The sequence below is a fragment of the Prionailurus viverrinus genome, chromosome B4, assembly GCF_022837055.1.
Source record: "Prionailurus viverrinus isolate Anna chromosome B4, UM_Priviv_1.0, whole genome shotgun sequence".
NCBI classification, from domain to species: Eukaryota; Metazoa; Chordata; class Mammalia; order Carnivora; family Felidae; genus Prionailurus; species Prionailurus viverrinus.
In genome coordinates this window covers 75351837-75370320 of record NC_062567.1, presented here as the reverse complement: position 1 = coordinate 75370320, position 18484 = coordinate 75351837, and the positions used below count along the sequence as shown (strand labels likewise).

General features: G+C 41.5%; 1 protein-coding gene across 3 annotated transcripts in view; it reads right to left on the bottom strand.

The window, feature by feature from the left end:
- Nucleotides 1-18484, bottom strand: part of SCN8A (sodium voltage-gated channel alpha subunit 8) — a 120156-nt gene that overhangs the window by 43962 nt on the left and 57710 nt on the right. For all 3 annotated transcript variants that reach the window (XM_047866856.1, XM_047866855.1, XM_047866857.1), the window contains 2 exons: nucleotides 14622-14984; nucleotides 186-318 (listed from right to left, as the gene is read on the bottom strand). In XM_047866856.1, coding sequence (XP_047722812.1) covers nucleotides 186-318; nucleotides 14622-14984 — 496 coding nt within the window. The remainder of the gene's footprint in view (nucleotides 1-185; nucleotides 319-14621; nucleotides 14985-18484) is intronic.

Genomic DNA, 18484 nt, shown 5'->3' with positions numbered 1-18484 from the left:
GCTTTGAAGTCCTTATTTGATTCTCTGCATGCAGACATGGGATGCTGGTTTCTATAACAAGTAGACTATTCCCAAAGTTCAGAGTCAATTTTTGCAAAAGTCAGGCCAAGGGACAGGGATTATATTTATCGTGCACAGGACGTATTTTCATCTTGGTGGTCTGGGCTGACATCAAGGGCACATACCTTCTACTAGTGTATTTGTAACAACACTCAATATACTGTTGATTCTGTCCTTCCGTCCATAGGAGGCCAGTTGGTCCATGGAAACTAAGAGAGATCCAGGGCCTTTCTTCTTAATTTCCACCTCAGTTGTAGCCTGAAAACAAGAGTAAATCAGGTGAGTAAAGTCTTATAAAGGTTAAAGCTGGGTCATACTGGACAAATTGTCCAGAGTGTGAACACAAACATATGCTCTTTGTAACATCTTTTTACTTTGATCCTACAATCCTATTAACCTCAAGAAGTAGAGTGAAACATGACCACGGATCATCCTTAGCGCTACAGATGAGATGACCAGGTTAAGTTTGTACAAACCTACAGTTAACCAAAGAATCTGGCTGGGACCCAAACGCCTCGTCTGGTCAACTCCATGCACCCGGTGCAAAGACCACATCTTCCGGGGCAATGACATCAGAAGAAGAACCTGAGTTTTCCCATCTCAGTCTCATATCCACAGCATTTGGCTAGAATTTGACCACACGATAAAATAAGTCGAATTCACCTCTATTCGACATTTCATTAAAGGGCCAAGTCCCTGATCACACTGAATGCTATAGATGTTGCTTCCTTCATGGGCAGGGGCACCATCACTCTCTCAAACTGTCACTTCTAAATGTCAAACCTGGGCCTAACTGAATGTTAGCAAGTTGAAGTTCTACCCCAAATCTCCCCCAAGCCCCGGTAAAGAAATATGGTAAGGGTTTTGCTATTTTATTAAAAATTTTTTTAATGTTTATTTATTTCTGAGAGAGAGAGAGAGAGACAGAGAGAGAGAGAGAGAGAGAGAGAGAGAGAGAGAGAGAGAGAGAGAAACACAAGTGAGGGAGGGGCAGAGAAAGGGAGACACAGAATCCGAAGCAGGCTTCAGGCTCTGGGCTGTCAGGAGAGCCTGACACAGGGCTCTAACCCACGAACTGTAAGATTACGACCTGAGCTAAAGTTAGACACTTAATCAACTGAGCCACCCAGGCATCCCTCACTATTTTAACTAAATATATAGCGCTACATATGTTTATCTTGCCCTTGTTACAGTCTACTTTGTAAGTTAACCTGCAATGTTCAAATTGCCAAACAAAAAGGGCAGGAAACACCATCAGCGTGTCATACAAACTGTTTTTTACAAGTTCCATTGTGGGGAATGCTGGTAGGGGAGATTATAGCACAGTGTTTCTTAATGTCCCTTGCCCGTGCTCTCTGTGCCAACCTGCATATGCTACATTAGGTCAGGCTCAATGCAATGGATTAAAAGCTAGCTTTCAAGTAACCATGCCGTCCACTACAACACATCATCCAGGTAATGTTGGCTGTCCCTTCCACTGTGAAGGCAAGAAGACAGACACTCACCATTTCTCAGAGGACAGGGAGGATACATGTTTATATGAAGCTAGAAAAGTCAGTCTGATCAGTACCAGAATGACACTAGCTGTTTCGAAAAGAAAATAATTGTCTCTGGAGAGCTACATCCGAAAGGCTTTCTGTCCTTAGGTATGTTTCGATTTTAAGAACCGTACAGAAGAAAGTATCTGGCACATCATAATTTATCTTATTACAGCGTTTCATCAAGCTGTTTCACGGATTCAGACATTTGGTTTACCACTGGGTTTTGTTCTGTTCGTCTGACAGAGCTACAGAAGAAATGGAAAAGAAAAAGAACTGATTTCCTTGGGAATCCCTGGCTGTGTTACACAAACAACTGCGAATGTAACAACGACGTGTTGACCATTACTGTCAGGTCATAATAAGATACATTTCTCTGGTGAGCCCCTTTCTGCTCCAATTCCCAGCCTGATACTCATGACACCTAATAAATCCGATTAGACTCCTACATTTTAAAAATGACAATCGTCTAAAAATGAACACAGAAAGGCCCCATACGGTGGGTATTCTTGTTTCTGGCATTTATTCATTCTAAATTTTTACTGAGCTGCTCTCTGTGGATCTACAGTACATGGTAGGTAATTTTCATAATGCTGACTCTTAAGGTACTGTAAGATCTACTGGACTGGCTGATTCATCAAGGAAGGATGAAACTGCATTTCAAAATTGCTTTGGTTCTCCTCTTGCACTGTTGGTAGGAATGCACACTGGTGCAGCCGCTCTGGAAAACAGTGTGGAGGCTCCTCAAAACATTAAAAATAGATCTACCCTATGACCCAGCAATAGCACTGCTAGGAATCTACCCAAGGGATACAGGAGTGCTGATGCATAGGGGCACTTGTACCCCAATGTGTATAGCAGCACTGTCAACAATAGCCAAATTGTGGAAAGAGCCTAAATGTCCATCAACTGATGGATGGATAAAGAAATTGTGGTTTACATACACAATGGAATACTATGTGGCAGTGAGAAAGAATGAAATATGGCCCTTTGTAGCAACGTGGACGGAACTGGAGAGTGTGATGCTAAGTGAAATAAGCCATACAGAGAAAGACAGATACCATATGTTTTCACTCTTATGTGGATCCTGAGAAACTTAACAGGAACCCATGGGGGAGGGGAAGGGGGGAAAAAAAAAAAAAAGAGAGGTTAGAGAGGGAGAGAGCCAAAGCATAAGAGACTCTTAAAAACTGAGAACAAACTGAGGGCTGATGGGGGGTGGGAGGGAGGGGAGGGTGGGTGATGGGTATTGAAGAGGGCATCTTTTGGGATGAGCATTGGGTGTTGTATGGAAACCAATTTGACAATAAATTTCATATATTTAAAAAAAATTGCTTTGGTTCTAAGTATATCTTACTGTTTTCTGGACTTGCTGGATATAACAAGAGATAAATTCTTTTTTTTTTTTTTATTTTTTTTTCAACGTTTATTTATTTTTGGGACAGAGAGAGACAGAGCATGAACGGGGGAGGGGCAGAGAGAGAGGGAGACACAGAATCGGAAACAGGCTCCAGGCTCCGAGCCATCAGCCCAGAGCCTGAGGCGGGGCTCGAACTCACGGACCGCGAGATCATGACCTGGCTGAAGTCTGACGCTTAACCGACTGCGCCACCCAGGCGCCCCAAGAGATAAATTCTTGAGACTTTAGTAACATTAACCTTAAACAAAGTTAATAAAAATGCTGTCTAAAGGAACTAGTCAAATCATTAGATTATTATTTAGTGGTATCTATTTGAAAGCTAAAATAATTTTTAGCTTGGATTAAAAACTCCACATAAAGAGAAGTTTATCCCCAAACTTAGTATTAAGATGGAACAATGATTATTTATATCTTTCTACGTAAAATGAAAATAAACTGTAACAGGGATATGTGGTGACAACCTCTATAACAACATTAAAATTCGTTCCATACTAAGGCATGTTATAGAACATATCTTAAGTTTCAAAAAAGAAATAAAGAAGACACCAAGAAAAGGAAGTTTCAAAGATCATACTTAGGGAACCTTACAGGGTAAAAAGAGAATTCATTATGTCACCTTTTTACACAGGCCACAGCATCTACCACAGATCCAAGGAACTGGTTCCACTGAAAAGTCTTGTGGTAACAGTAAGACATCCAGAAAAATCCCCTGAGGTTTATAAAACAACAGACTTCTAAAAGTCCACAGATCAAAGCTAAAATCACAAAGGAAATTAGAAAATACTTTGATGATAATGAAAATAATCCATTAAGATTTATGGGATGCAGCTAACACCATGGTTTGAGAAAATTTTACAGCACTAACTGCTATAAAAGATGTAAAATCAGGGGCGCCAGGGTGGCGCAGTCGGTTAAGCGTCCGGCGTCAGCCAGGTCACGATCTCGCGGTCCGTGAGTTCGAGCCCCGAGTCGGGCTCTGGGCTGATGGCTCAGAGCCTGGAGCCTGTTTCCGATTCTGTGTCTCCCTCTCTCTCTGCCCCTCCCCCATTCATGCTCTGTCTCTCTCTGTCCCAAAAATAAATAAACGTTGAAAAAAAAAAAAAAAAGATGTAAAATCAATGCTCTAAATTTCCACCTTAAGAAATAAGAAAAAGATCAAATTAAACTGTAGGTAAGTAGAGGAGAGAATATAATAAAAGTAAGAGTGGAGATTAATGAATTAGTAAATGGACAAACAATAGACGATTACAAAGGGCAAATGTTTTTTAAAAATAGATTAATAGAATTGATAATTCTCTAGCAAGACTGATGAAGAAAAAAAGATAGAAAACACAAATTATCATTTTCAGGAATAGTAATGGGGACATTACTACAACTCCTACAGGCATTATTGGGATAATAAGAATATATCGTAATTTTAAGTTGAACCATCATAAGAAAGGAGGCTTCTGTACAATATTTATAGTAGTCAGAGTATAATAAGATAGAGTATCATAATAAATACACCCAAAAATTTAAGTGGGCTAACCTAACAAAAAAAAAAAAAAAGAAAGAAAGAAAAGGAAGAATAATTGCCAACAACTTCAAGTCATATCACCTTGGATAAAACGAACAAACTTATCAAAATACAACTTATCAAAACTGATAGAAGAAGCAACAGAAAATCTAAATAGCCCACATTAGAAATTGTTAATAAAAAAAGCCTTACAATAAAGAGAACTCTAGTCCAGATATCTCTACAAGTGAATTCTATCAAACATTTACAGAAGAAATAATACCAATACTAATACCAATTCTTTCAGAAAATAGAGAGGGGAATACTTCTCAACCTGTTTTATAAGGTTAACATAACCCTGATATTAAACCTAACAAAAAACATTACAACAAAAGAAAATCAGAGACCAATATTCCTCATGAACGGTGATGTGAAATCCTTAACAAAACTTGAGAAAATAGAACCCGTCAATATATACAAAGATAATACATCATGACCAACAGGATTTATCCCAGGAAAGCTAGTTTCACGTTAGAAAAAAAAAAAGTCAATGTCATTCATCACTTTAGCAGAATAAAAGAGAAAAAAATATCTGATTATCTCAAATGCAGTAAAAGAACATTTGATAAAATTCAACACCTTTGCATAATAAAGCCACAAATAGAACATGGCAGTTCCAATCTGATAAAGAACATCTATGAAAACCTATAGCCAACATTATAATTCTTGCTGAAACATTAAATCTTTTCCCACGAATAATGGAAACAAGGAAGAATATAATATCTGCTTTCATCATCTCTATGCATTTTGTATCTGAAGTCCTAGCTAGTGCAATAAAGCAAGAAAAATAAATAAAAAGCATAAAGGTTGCAGTTGCTGTTAGTCACAGAAAATATTATTGTGCATGTAAAATCCGTATGAAATTTGCAACAAAAAGACCTCATAGAACTGAGATGTTAATTTATAAGGTCATAGCATTCAAAAACTAACTGTATTTCTATGTTCCGACAACAAATACCTGAAAATAAAAAGGTTTTAAATTATACCTTTTACAACAGTATCAAATACTACAAATACCAAGGAATAAATCTAATGGAAGATGGGTAAGACCTCCACTACAAATTATACAACTTTGCTGAGAGAAACTTGAGAAGACTTTAATAAACGAGAATAAAACCACATTCACAGATTGAAAGATTCAATATAATTAAGATGCCCATTATTCCCAAATTGACCTACAGATTCAGTGCAATCACTATAAAAATTCTAGGCTCTTCTGAAGAAACTGACCAAAAAAAAAAAAGACTCTAAAATATATAAAGACAAGTGAAGAATCTAGCAAAACAGCAAAATAATAGCAAGAAATAGCAAAATAATCTTTTTAAAAAGATCTGAAAAGCAAATTAATCTCTTAAGAGATTGTTTCATGATCTTTAAAATATTTTTTGTTTGGAAGGCTTATGCTATCTCATTTCAAGACTATAAAGTTACAGTAATTAGACAAGCGTAGTATTGTTATAAGCATAAACAAATAGATCAAGGGAACGGAATAGAATCCAGAAACAGACCCAAACATGTACATCAGTTGATTTTTGACCAAGATGCCAAGTCAGTTCAGTGAAGGAAGGAAAGTCTTTTTTTTTTGTATTAATACATTTTCTTTTTTTTTTTTTTTTTTTTTTCTTCAACGTTTATTTATTTTTGGGACAGAGAGAGACAGAGCATGAACGGGGGAGGGGCAGAGAGAGAGGGAGACACAGAATCGGAAACAGGCTCCAGGCTCTGAGCCATCAGCCCAGAGCCCGATGCGGGGCTCGAACTCACGGACCGCGAGATCGTGACCTGGCTGAAGTTGGACGCCTAACCAACTGCGCCACCCAGGCGCCCCAGACATTTTCTTAATGTTTTACTTTTTGAGAGAGAGAGAAGAAAGGGAGAGAGAGTATGCACACACACAGAGGAAGAGCAGAGAGTGGGTGTCAAAGGATCCAAAGTGGGCTGTGTGCTGACGGCAGAGAGCCCGATGAGGGGCTCGAACTCACGAGCCATGAGATCATGACCTGAGCTGAAGTTGGACGCTTAATGAACCGAGCCACCCAGGCGCCCCAAAAAGTCTTTTTAACAAACAGTACTGAAAAACTAGATATTCATCCAAGTCAACTCCTTCTAATTTCATACACAAAAATTAACTTGAGCTGAATCAGAGACCTGAATGTAAAACCCAGAACTGTGAAATTTAGAGAAGAAAATAACTTCACAATTTGGGGTAATGGCAAATTTTCCTAGAAGAAAAAAAAACCTGATACATTGGATGTCATCAAAATTAAAAGGTTATGTATCTGATAAAGGACTTGTATCCATAACATATAAAAAAATCAAAATGGGCAAAAGATTTAAATAAGCAACTTAATGAAAGACCTATGAGAAGCCAGTAAATACATGAAAAGATGCACATCATCATTAATCAGGGAAATGCAAATTAAAAGCATAGTAAGACAACAATTTATGCCTACTCAAATGCTAAAACAAAGACTAATATCACCAAATGTTGGCTAGGATGGGGGGCAATTGGAACTCTAATACGCTGTTGGTAGGACTATTAAAAACAAATAGTGTAACTGTTTTGGAGAGCTGTTTGGCAGTTTCTCGCAAAGCTGGACATACATTTACCATACGACCTAGGAATTTCATTCTGAGGTAGTTATCCAATATAAATGAAAACATTTATCTGCCAAAAGAGTTGCACAAGAATGCTTTCAGCAAGCTTCTTCATACTACTGAAAACTGGAAACGTGAATGTCCATCAACGGGAACATGGACTAACAATTTGGAGTGTACTTATACAATGAAGGACCCAATCAATCAATACTCATCAATAACAAGAAATGAACTACTGATACCCAACATGGATGTATCTCAAAAAAACATCTTGTTGAGTGAAAGAAGCCAAATAAAAAAAGACATACTGCACGAGTCCTCGAAAATGAAAGCAAACTAATCTATGTTGATACATGTCGGAAGAGGCTGCTCGGAGAGGTGAGGGGATCGAGTAGGAAAATGTACTTTTCTGGGAGAGTCTTGTGGTACAAAGGGGCTTAGGGGACAATTCTCAGCTGGCCAGACAGCTTCTGCTCCACCACCTTTGTTCCCACACCTTTGGTAACTCTTGGGTGGGGGTTACCCAGTGTACTATTGCGATATTGATTGTGCAGTAGAATTCCTTTGAGAAAGAATACGAAAGAGTGTGTAAATGCGTAGAAAATGTTATTTGTATTATGGAAATAAAGGAAGATCAACCAAGTGAGAAAAGCAAAGGCTATTTATTCGGAGCTTAAGATGGGGAGTCAGCCACCATCACATGTGTTTCGCCAGAGGCGCAAAGGCAGGCAGGGGAGTGGGAAAGCTTTTGCGAGGAAAAAAGGGAAGGCTTCAGGTGTGCCTGGACTTCAAGGCTGTTGGCATGAGGGCGCTGCAGCTGGGCTAACTAGAAGCAAGGCATCTTAGGTGACTGATTAGGGGTGCATATTTGGCTTTCTCGGGTGGGTCCGAAGGTGAACACAGAAACAAAAATTAGGGAACTCATCAGTTATTAATCAAGCCCTGACCACCTGGGTATCATACCTTCCTGGATTGTCACAAGAGATAGCAGACTGGCTTCCTTACTAGTGTGACTTACGGCAGGCTGGCTGCCTGGGTTGTTTACCAGAGATAAGGGTGCTGGTTTCTCGGGCACGTTGTGGGTGAAAGTCCTATTTTATATATGGCCTGGTCATCGTCAGAACACGCAGTCTCTCTGTATTCATCAGATGTGACTGATTAATGGAGAGAGAGGGAGCAAACATGTGTTCATCACTGTTAGCTGCCTGAGATGATACAAACTAAAACTACTTATGAAGAACATTACTTCAAAGTGCTAAGCACTAACTGGGGGCTAAGACAGTATCCAGAGAAAAATAAATCTGTAGTAAGTAAGCCAGGGTACACAGGAATCCAAGATGGATGGGTAGTTCCTGAAATCCCTCCTCCCCGGGTGAGGTTTTGAAAGCTGGGACTGAAAGTCTGGGCTGTTGTTTCTCTTTTCAACTTTTACAACATTGAGATAAAATGCACATTACAATTAAATTCGCCATTTTAATGGTTTCAAAGTGTGCAATTCAGTGGCTTTTAGTATATTTACAGTATATTCCAGAACATTTCCATCATACCAAAGAAAAACACAGTACCTGTTTGCAGCCAATCCCCCTATTTTCTGTCTCTATAGATCTATCTCTTCTAGACATTTCATATAAATGGAACCATGTGGGGGCACCTGGGTGGCTCAGTTGGTTAAGCGTCTGACTTTGGCTCAGGTCATGATCTTGCAGTTTGTGGGTTCAAGCCCCGCATGGGGCTCTGCGCTGACAGCTCAGAGCCTGGAGCCTGCTTCCCATTCTGTGTCCCTCTCTCTGCCCCTCCCCTGCTCATGCTCTCTCAGTCTCTCTCAAAAATAAATAAAAACATTACAAAAAAAACTGAAATGGAGCCATATACAGTAATATGTGGCCTTTTGTGTCTGGCTTCTTTCACTGAGCATAACGTTTTCAAGGTTCATTCGTGCTGTGGCATGTATCTATACCTCGTTCCCTTTTATGGCTGAATAATATTCCATAATAGGGACATGCCACATTTTATTTATCCATCCCTCAGTTGATGGGCACTTGGGTTGCTTCCACTTTTTGGCTATTATGAATAATGGTTTTATGAATATTCATGTACAAGGTTTTGTGTGAACACCTGTTTTCAGTTTTACCTAGGATCATATGGTAACTCTATGTTTAATTTTTTTGAGAATCCGCCGCTGTTTTCCAAAGCAGTCGCACCATTTTACATTCCCATCAGCGCTGTTGGCTATTGTTTCTTGTGCCAGATTCTAGCCAACTGAAGGCTCTCCCATGTACAGCAGCTTCAGAGTAACCCTTCCTCCAGAATCTCCTTGGGATAGTGGGGGGGTGGGGGGTGGGGAGGGTATAGCTCAGTGGCAGAGCATTTGCAGAATCTCCTTGGGATTCTGTCAGGGATGGCTCTGCTCTTGGCTTAGCTACTCAATTCTTATCACTTGGGAGGTAGGGAGAGGGCTTCCTCCTTCAACCACGCTGAGACCCGAGGACCAGAGGAGAGATCACATACTCTTTCCTTCCCCTTCCCTATCTCCTCAGGTCATTTTTTATTCCTGTAAGTGGAAGTGTTTATTTCTTTTGTTTGTTTGTTTGGTCTCACTTTGTTGGGGAGGAAAAGAGGAGAATTCACAACGTTTTAAAGTCAGGAGCTTCTGCCTTTTTAGAACTCAGCCTCTAAGGAGGTTTCATGTAAAACTATCAGTAACAGAGGAAGCAACAGAGAGCCTCAATTACATTCTTTGAAAGTGAAACCCAGTGCAAATTTGTTCCATTTCTCTCAACCCAAATGCAACGTTTATTACGACAGTTAGCCACTGACTTCCAACCTCCTCAACTGTAGCTGTACTTCTCAAAGAGATATCCTATAACACCTGCAGATGGCAGATTTTGCCCACATTTCTACGATCTGCCCAAGGAAGCACAACCAAATCGCCTTCCCATGGAAATACATGAATGGAAATTTATCAGGTGGTTACCTTTTTCTTGGAACTAAAATTTAGAGCGCTTTATTTTTTTTTTTTTTTTTTTTTTTTTTTAATTTTTTTTTCAATGTTTATTTATTTTTGGGACAGAGAGAGACAGAGCATGAATGGGGGAGGGGCAGAGAGAGAGGGAGACACAGAATCAGAAACAGGCTCCAGGCTCTGAGCCATCAGCCCAGAGCCTGACGCGGGGCTCGAACTCACGGACCGCGAGATCGTGACCTGGCTGAACTCGGACGCTTAACCGACTGCGCCACCCAGGCGCCCCGTAGAGCGCTTTATTTTTTTAATGTTTGTTTATTTTGAGAGAAAGAGCAAGGGCGCGAGCAGGGGAAGGACAGAGAGAGGGAGAGAGAGGGAATCCCAAGCAGGCCCCACGCCATCAGCTTAACCGACTGAGCCACCCAGGCACCCCTGTAGTAATCTGCTTTAAAATAGTTGTACAATAATTTCTTCTTCTCAGACAAAGGATCTTTAAGGTATTCCTTAGAAGGAATACAACCCTCTCCAAGTCAAGCAATTCAGTAGAAATCCTAACGTCCACGTCTCAGGACTAAAAAGGCCAAAAGAGCGTAGGGAAAGAAATGGAAACTGGCTTCTGAACACCAAGAATGGACCAAATAATATGCTTCACATTTTATAAATGTTATTGCATGTAATCTTTACGATTGCCCTTTAGCAAAGGTCCTTTTATCTCTTTTTCACTGATAAGGAAATGGGCTTAGAGAGGTTATGTTAATTTCCCAGGATCACATCAGTAAATAAACTGAAGGACTCAGGCTTTAGAGCTGGTGCAGCGCACTGGTTACTGGCCAGTGCTCTGGAGCCAGACTGCCTGCACTCAAGCCCTCATTCTGTCTGCCGCTTAGATCTTGGACAAGCCACTTTATTTCTCTAAGCCTTGGTTACCTCCTCAGTGAAATGCAGACAACAGTAGTGTCTATCAGCTGTGGGCGTTAAATGAGATAATACTTATATATTTGTAAGCTAATACAACAGGGTTTCTGAGTTACGTCTGATTTTTGGATTGTCAGCAGCACCTGCTTTCTCTCTGAGTGGTGAGATTCTCACCTACTTTTCCAGCTTAGAGATGAAGGCATGGGAAAAGTCCCCTCATCCTCTGCTTCAGCAGAAAGCAAAAGTGAAAACTCCCAAACCATTGAAATTTTGGGCCTCAGCGGCTCCTGCAATGCTCCACAAAGCATGAGCACACATTGGGAAGCACTCTCGTGGTTCAGGCGCAGGCAAATCAATCCATGGCTGGAGTCACATCCCAAACGTGATTCTCCCCCCCGCCACCCCGCCACCCCCCCCCCCACCACATAAAACATCTTAGTTTATTAATCCTCTCATGAAAAATCCGCACAATCACCAGACAGTCACTGCAGAATCTTTACTCCTTGACAGTAAGAATTGCTACATCTTAGCCTAAGGAGGTATTTGTTGCTCATGTGGCCTGGGCTGCATACAACATTAGTAATATATTGCATTCCTCTAAGATAAATGATAAATGTTTTTTTTTTTCCCCCACTTCCCAAAGGAGCTAATCTTTAAGTGGCCAGGAAGGTCTCATTGGCATCAGGAAGACCTTGGTTCAAGCTCCACTGCCATGAGTCACTAAGGCTTTGAACCTCATCTGTTTAATAGGATAAAGCCACCTACCAAATAGGATGGTTATAAGAATTAAATGAGATCGTGCATATATTTAAGTGCTTAGCATACTATAGCAAGAACCCATATGGTAGCTATAATTATTATGTCATTGTAGAAAGCCGTAAAGAACACAAAAGAGTAAGGGAAAAAAAAGCCACCGATAATTTCCCCTCCTAAAGGCAACTACGGTTAACTTCTGATTAGTCATCCTCTTTCTGTGTGTAGTTTGTCTTTCTATAGATCTGATATCATACCACACGCGGTCTATGCAGTCTGGGTTTGTTTTATTGTGTCTTTTTGGCCTATTATTATAACTTACACATATCCCCACGCCATCAACAGCTGAGAAGCACTTCTTTATGGCTTCTAACAATACAGCTTTTCCTGGTTATGAAGCCTTTGGGAATGAAATAGTCGTGCCTATCTTATCTTCCTGCCTCTTTGGGATCTGCCTTCCTGGCCTTGGGAATTCTCAAATCTGTCACCATCATCGCTTGGGACCACAGCAAAGAATCTCCTAAGGGCCTACAGGGGGTGGAGTGTGCAGGCCCCCCAAAACTCCAAAGGCAGCTCTCTGTGGAGGCCACAACGTAAGGCAGTGCACAGAGCCTTGCTTCCACAGACATCTGCTCAACTGCCTCTCAAGTTTTTTTCCCACACAGTCTAACAGAAGCTGCCAGAAAACCAAAAACAAAACCCCCAAATCTGCTCATGTGCCTTCAGCTTGAAGTTCAATCTCCTCCTTCCTGGATACCTTTTCTATACCTTCTTTTCAACAAAAAAGCAAGATGTATGATTTGGCTTAAATATTAAAAAAAAAAAAAAAGCCAGGATATCAGAAATAAATTTGGTTTTTAACATTTGAGTTGCCAGAACTGTACTGTCCATGCTGACACAACCCTTGTTATCTGTTGACACATTACCTTGTTTTTTTCAGATAATGTAACTGTCTAATAACAGACCGTAAATATTTACTTCTAGATATAGAATTAGGGACAATCAAAAATTACATTTAAAGTAAAGATAATCACGTCTATAATATTTATTTTGGCCAACTACCTGGTTTTGGGGGAATTTTGGAACCACTGTTTGTTATTATTATTGTTCCTGCCATAGTTGATGTTAAATAAAGAGTTTTCTTGAAGAAAAATGGCCATGTGGCTATACAGAGAAGACACTAAAATGAACTGAGAAATGGAAGATTGAGTTTTCCCTAAGACTCTGGCTCTATCAATAATTAGCTATGTGACCTTAAGGAGCCCAAATTCTCTGAAACTACCCCCCGTCTAAAACCAGGGATAATGAGCTCCACTTTGCCAGCCTTATAGAATTTTTATTCAGAGCAAATTAAATAATGAATGTAAAAGTAACTTGTCACTTCTAAAGAGCTATACAAACGTGTGTGTGTGTGTGTGTGTGTGTGTGTGTGTGTGTGTGTAGCATGGGCAGTTATTTTACTATGAAATGAAAAGGCAGGAGAGAAAAGACAGTGTCAAACACATCCTAACTGCTTTCTGAATTTTTATCTGTACGGTCAACAGGCATCCAGAAACGTTAAAAACAGATCACTGTGGATAATTCCACTTTGTCCACTTTTCCTCCACACATGCATCATGCTAATTAAAGGACCGGCTGTCTCCGTGCTGTGTTAGAGGAGACGGAAGTGTTAGGACAAGACGGACTGGCATGCCATCTCAAGGAGTCTATGCCAGCTAAGGAAGGACTGAGGGAGGTTAAGGAGTTAGAGGTACAGAGGATTAGGATCGCTGAGGTTATAAGAATTTAAAACTAGAAAGAAGGTATAAACAGCTTAGAATTTAAAGGAATGTTAGGAGATGGCTTTTCCCAAAGAGGGGAGCCATTATCCAAACCCCTCGACAAGTGATTTTCTGAAGCTATTATATGCAGCTCCTCCAGAGCCTGACATTTGATTACATTTAAAATTCATCTTTTGCTTCCCTTTTTCTTCCTCCCCCATGCACCATGTGTTCTTGCCCCAACCTCCCACTTTCCCCCTCCTTTGATTTCTTTCCATTTCAAATGCTTTTGAATGTCTAGCTCCAGTTCTGCACTGGCTTCCCTAACCTCTCCTTGCCTGGTTCTCCCCGCTGCGAACCTCCTGCCGACAGCATCGTGTATGCACATTCCTCTTTGGAAAAATCACACCTCATTCTTACAGAGGAGACTTGGAAAATTATTCTGAACTATATTGCTGTTTTGTTTTGTTTTGTTTTGTTAACAGAAAGATAAAAGCTTTAAATTCCAGGCTGTTTCCCTATAAGGAGAGGACATGGGAGGGAGAGAAGCGATGGTAGTTCCAAACCGGCTCAGACTTGGTCATTGGTGGTGGCAGGATGCCATTCTCATTCCATCCGGGCAGGATCCGCTGGCCAGAGGCATTCAGTCAAAGCAGGTGGGGGGGTGGGGGCGGGGGAAGGAATACAGGTAGGCTGACAGAGACTTGCAAAGATGGAGAGAAAGAGAAAGAGGTAAAGTAAAGCCAAGAGGGGATGGGGAAGGGCAGTAGTCCGAAACAAGGAGGGAGGGGATGGGTTGGGTGGAGGGAAACAGAGCAGGGAATAAAGTAAAAGGGAGAAGGAGGGGCGGAAGAGAACAACAGAAACAAAGCAGGTGGGAGAAGACAGAAACGGTGGGGGGTAGTGGGGGCAGGAGTCGAGAGAGTGGGGACAGCGCGTGGGAGCGAGCGGCCGGACCGGAGAGAAGAGAGGAGGGCGCGGGAAAGACTGCCATGCCTAGCCTCGGTCTATGTGTTTACTTCCTTACACTGTCATCGGTAGCTGCCTTATCTATTTTCACCTCTGGCAGGAGCCGCCCGCCGATGTGGGAGCCGGGGCCGCCGATGAGGGACACCACGCCGTTGCAGTCGACCGTGCTGTTGCGCTTGACGCTGCGCCGCAGGCTGGGGAAGATGCGCGACGAGCGGCTGCCCTGGCTGTAGCCGCTGTAGCCGCTGTAGCTGCTGCGGCGCTCGCGGGCCCGGATCGGGATGAAGAGCGAGTCCCGGCGGCCCTCGCTCTCCTCCACCGTGCTGTGCTCGTCGTCCGCGAACTCGTTCTCCGAGCCCGGGTCGCGGAACCGCCCGGGCCCTCGGAAGCTGAAGATGCTGCTTTTGCTGTTGTGGCGGGAGAGGAACGGCGAGCCCGGGATGCTGAGCAGTGACTGCAGGGGCGGGGAGAGAGAGACACACACAAGAGACGGCGTGAGACGGAAGGCTGACCCCGTACAGGCCCAGCAAGGGCGGTTTGCCTCCCCCTCCCGGGCCTACCCTTGCATTCCTGGTATGAGAACACACGTGTTTCCAGAGAGTACTTCTGGAGGTTGCGTTTATACCACTGTCCACATCCATAATCACTCACTTCTTGCCCCATACCCTTGAGATGCATCTGGCTTTGATCAGGTAGCCATACACAAATTCTACTCCTGTTTGCCCATGCATTACAACGATGCTTTTACCCCGTGCTCTGTGTAGCTAACCATGGGGAAAGACATCGGTGTGTCTATTTCGCAGTACTATGAGCTCACCTGAAGTGTGCATTTACTCAAGTTAGACTCCAAGCCACACGTGGCAAAAAGGAGAGAATTTAAAAGTGCTCTATCATTATTAAAAGTGCTATTCTCTCAATGAGTACATGCCCCAGAGATAAGTAGTATGCCAACAACAGTCTTGAAGTAGCTTTTGTTCAGTTGAATATTATGTATGTTTCCTTCTACTCCATTTTAAACTTAAAAGTTTATTTACTTTGAGAGAGAGAAAGAGAGAGAGAGAGAGAATGTGAGCAGGGGAGGGGCAGAGAGAGAATCCCAAGCAGGCTCTGTGCTGGGGTGGGGGGGGGGACTGGGGGGGTTGGAGCTGGGGGGGGGGGGCAGGTGGGGATTGATTCCATCATCTTTAAAATCATGACCTGAGCCAAAATCAAGAGTCAGATGCTTAACTGACTGACCCACCTAGGGGCTCTCCTCTATTCCATTTTAAAGTCAACTTTTTTTTTTTTTTATCACAAGTTTAAATATTTGTAAATTATATAATTCCCAGCGCTGACATTTTGAAATGAAACTTTTATTTACCATTTACAAATTTTTCCTCATTTCTTTTTCTCCTTCATCTCATACTTCCCTTCCATATTCCCTAGAGAATTGTGTGCTAATGCATATTGTTATGCTTTAACACATTTTACTGATCACCTTTGAATACTTTTCTGCAATAAAAAATTATAAATAACTGTACTTAAAATTTCAAAATTTTCCTGTGATTCTGAGTCTCTAAGAATTTTTAAAAATTCTCCTGGATTGGGGTACCTGGGTGGCTCAGTACGTTAAACATCTGACTCTTGATTTCAGCTCAGGTCATGATCTCACAGTTGGTGAGTTCGAGCCCAGAGTCCAGCTCTGCTCTGGCAGCATGGAGCCTGCTTGGTATTCTTTCTCTCTTTCCCTCTCTCTCTCTCTCTCTTCCCCTCCCCTGCTAGCATATACTCTCTCTCTTGAAATAAACATAAAAAAATTCTCCTGGATTTATTATAATTCTTATTAATAAAATTGATTGAGATATATAAATATAGGGTGCCTGGGTGGTTCAGCGGTTGAGCATCCAACTTCAGCTCAGGTCATGATCTCGCGGTCCATGGGTTCGAGTCCCATGTCGGGCTCTGTGCTGACAGCTCATAAATATACATTTTATAAGTAATTATTAAGCTTAAAATGGGTATTTTATTAAAATGTATCTCCTAATGAGTTTTTAAAATTGGTGTTTTGGGGGTTGAAATATTTGTATTATTTATTACTAGAATCAAACATGGCTCAACATCAACCCTCCCTTCCCTTTCTAGTATTAGATTTTAAGAGCTCAAAAACCTTATTCACACAAATAGTACCTGGGAACAGAAGAATTTTATTGTAGCAATGTCACTCAATTCTTTGAACTCCTTACAAATTATATGCCAAAATCACATAGTAAGCTATTAGCAAAATTTATCTTAATCAGCTGACAGTCAAATTAGGCAGTCTTTCAACTTTATTGGAAGCAAAGAACTATAAACCAACCAACTTGCCAAATTTGTTACCTAGTTGTTAGAAATATTCCATGTCTTGTTTTCTGAGGATACCAAAAAAGGCTTAAGTTTTTATTAATAATTATATGGGTTACTCTTACAGGGGTTATTCTTTTTCTTAAAGGAACCTTATCTAACCCAAAAGAAAAAGGTAGAATAATCAAAGTATCATTACTTTCAATATATCACTGCCAACATTAATTTTTCCAACATTAGTTTTTTTTTTTTTAATTTTTTTTTTCAACGTTTATTTATTTTTGGGACAGAGAGAGACAGAGCATGAACAGAGCATGAACAGAGGGGCAGAGAGAGAGGGAGACACAGAATCGGAAACAGGCTCCAGGCTCTGAGCCATCAGCCCAGAGTCTGACGCGGGGCTCGAACTCACGGACCGCGAGATCGTGACCTGGCTGAAGCCGGACGCTTAACCGACTGCGCCACCCAGGCGCCCCAAACATTAGTTTTTTAATAACATAATTTTATCTTATCACATGCCTTCAAGATATTTTCATCAAAACCTTAAAGCCACAGATTTAGCCTGTTTCATTTATAAAAATATCCACTGTATGATACAAGCCAGTCCTTACTGTCAAACCACTTGACCAACTCAGACTTTTTTTTAATTTGAAAATTATGACCTTATTTTTCCATTTTAAAATTTAAAAAATTTTTTTTAAATGTTTATCCATTTATTTTTGAGAGAGTGAGCAGAGGAGGCGCAGAGAAAGAGGGAGACAGAATCCCAAGCAGGCTCCATGCCGTCAGCACAGAGCCCAATGCCGGGCTTGAACCCACAAACGTGAGATCATGATCTGAGCCGAAACCAAGAGCCGGACACTTAACCGACTAAGTTTCCTAGGCACCCCAGACCTTATTTTTCCTTTTAAATAAATGTAGTAATATATATCCCAGTGACATCCATCCAATTCCTGATTTTAAAACACCTCAACAGCCCTGAGTATAAGACAGATAAATTCAGAAAGCCTTACAATGGATTTAAATTTCCTTGGTTAAAGAAAACTTAAAGACCCAAATATTTTCCATTGTCTCTTTGTTTGGCATCCCCCCTGCCCCTCAATTTTTATACCTCAGGGCAATGTTCTACGCCAAAGGCAGTGCCTTCCTATTGTACATATGATTTTGTTCTAATGAAAAATGGTAAGGTGACAGACACAGAGACAACTGCCTTTGGAAGAGTCTATTAGTCACAGCTCCCACGAGAAGGGGGCATGCCACGCCATGCCATGCCATGCAGGGCCTCCTGGGGAGGTAGCAGGGTCAGTTAGGAGGCAGAAGAGCAAGGGAAAAGCATGGTTCAGAGACTGGATGGTGGTCTCCCTGGCAGGAACAGGTGAGGCAGAGCAGGCACATCTGAGAAGTCCAGGATTGGGCAGTTTGAATAATTTCAATAGGCTCTGGGCTACAGGACTGGTCCTAGCTGCCCAATGCCTGGCCCTTGGAGTGATTTAGGGCAGGGGCGACACTGGTGTGGTATATCTTGGCATGTGAGCTTTAGATAAAGTTGGGGATGAGGGTTTGGATTGATCCATTTGCATATGAAAGGCACACTCCCAGGCAAGTTGTTCAGTGTCCAGGAATTAAGTCTGCACT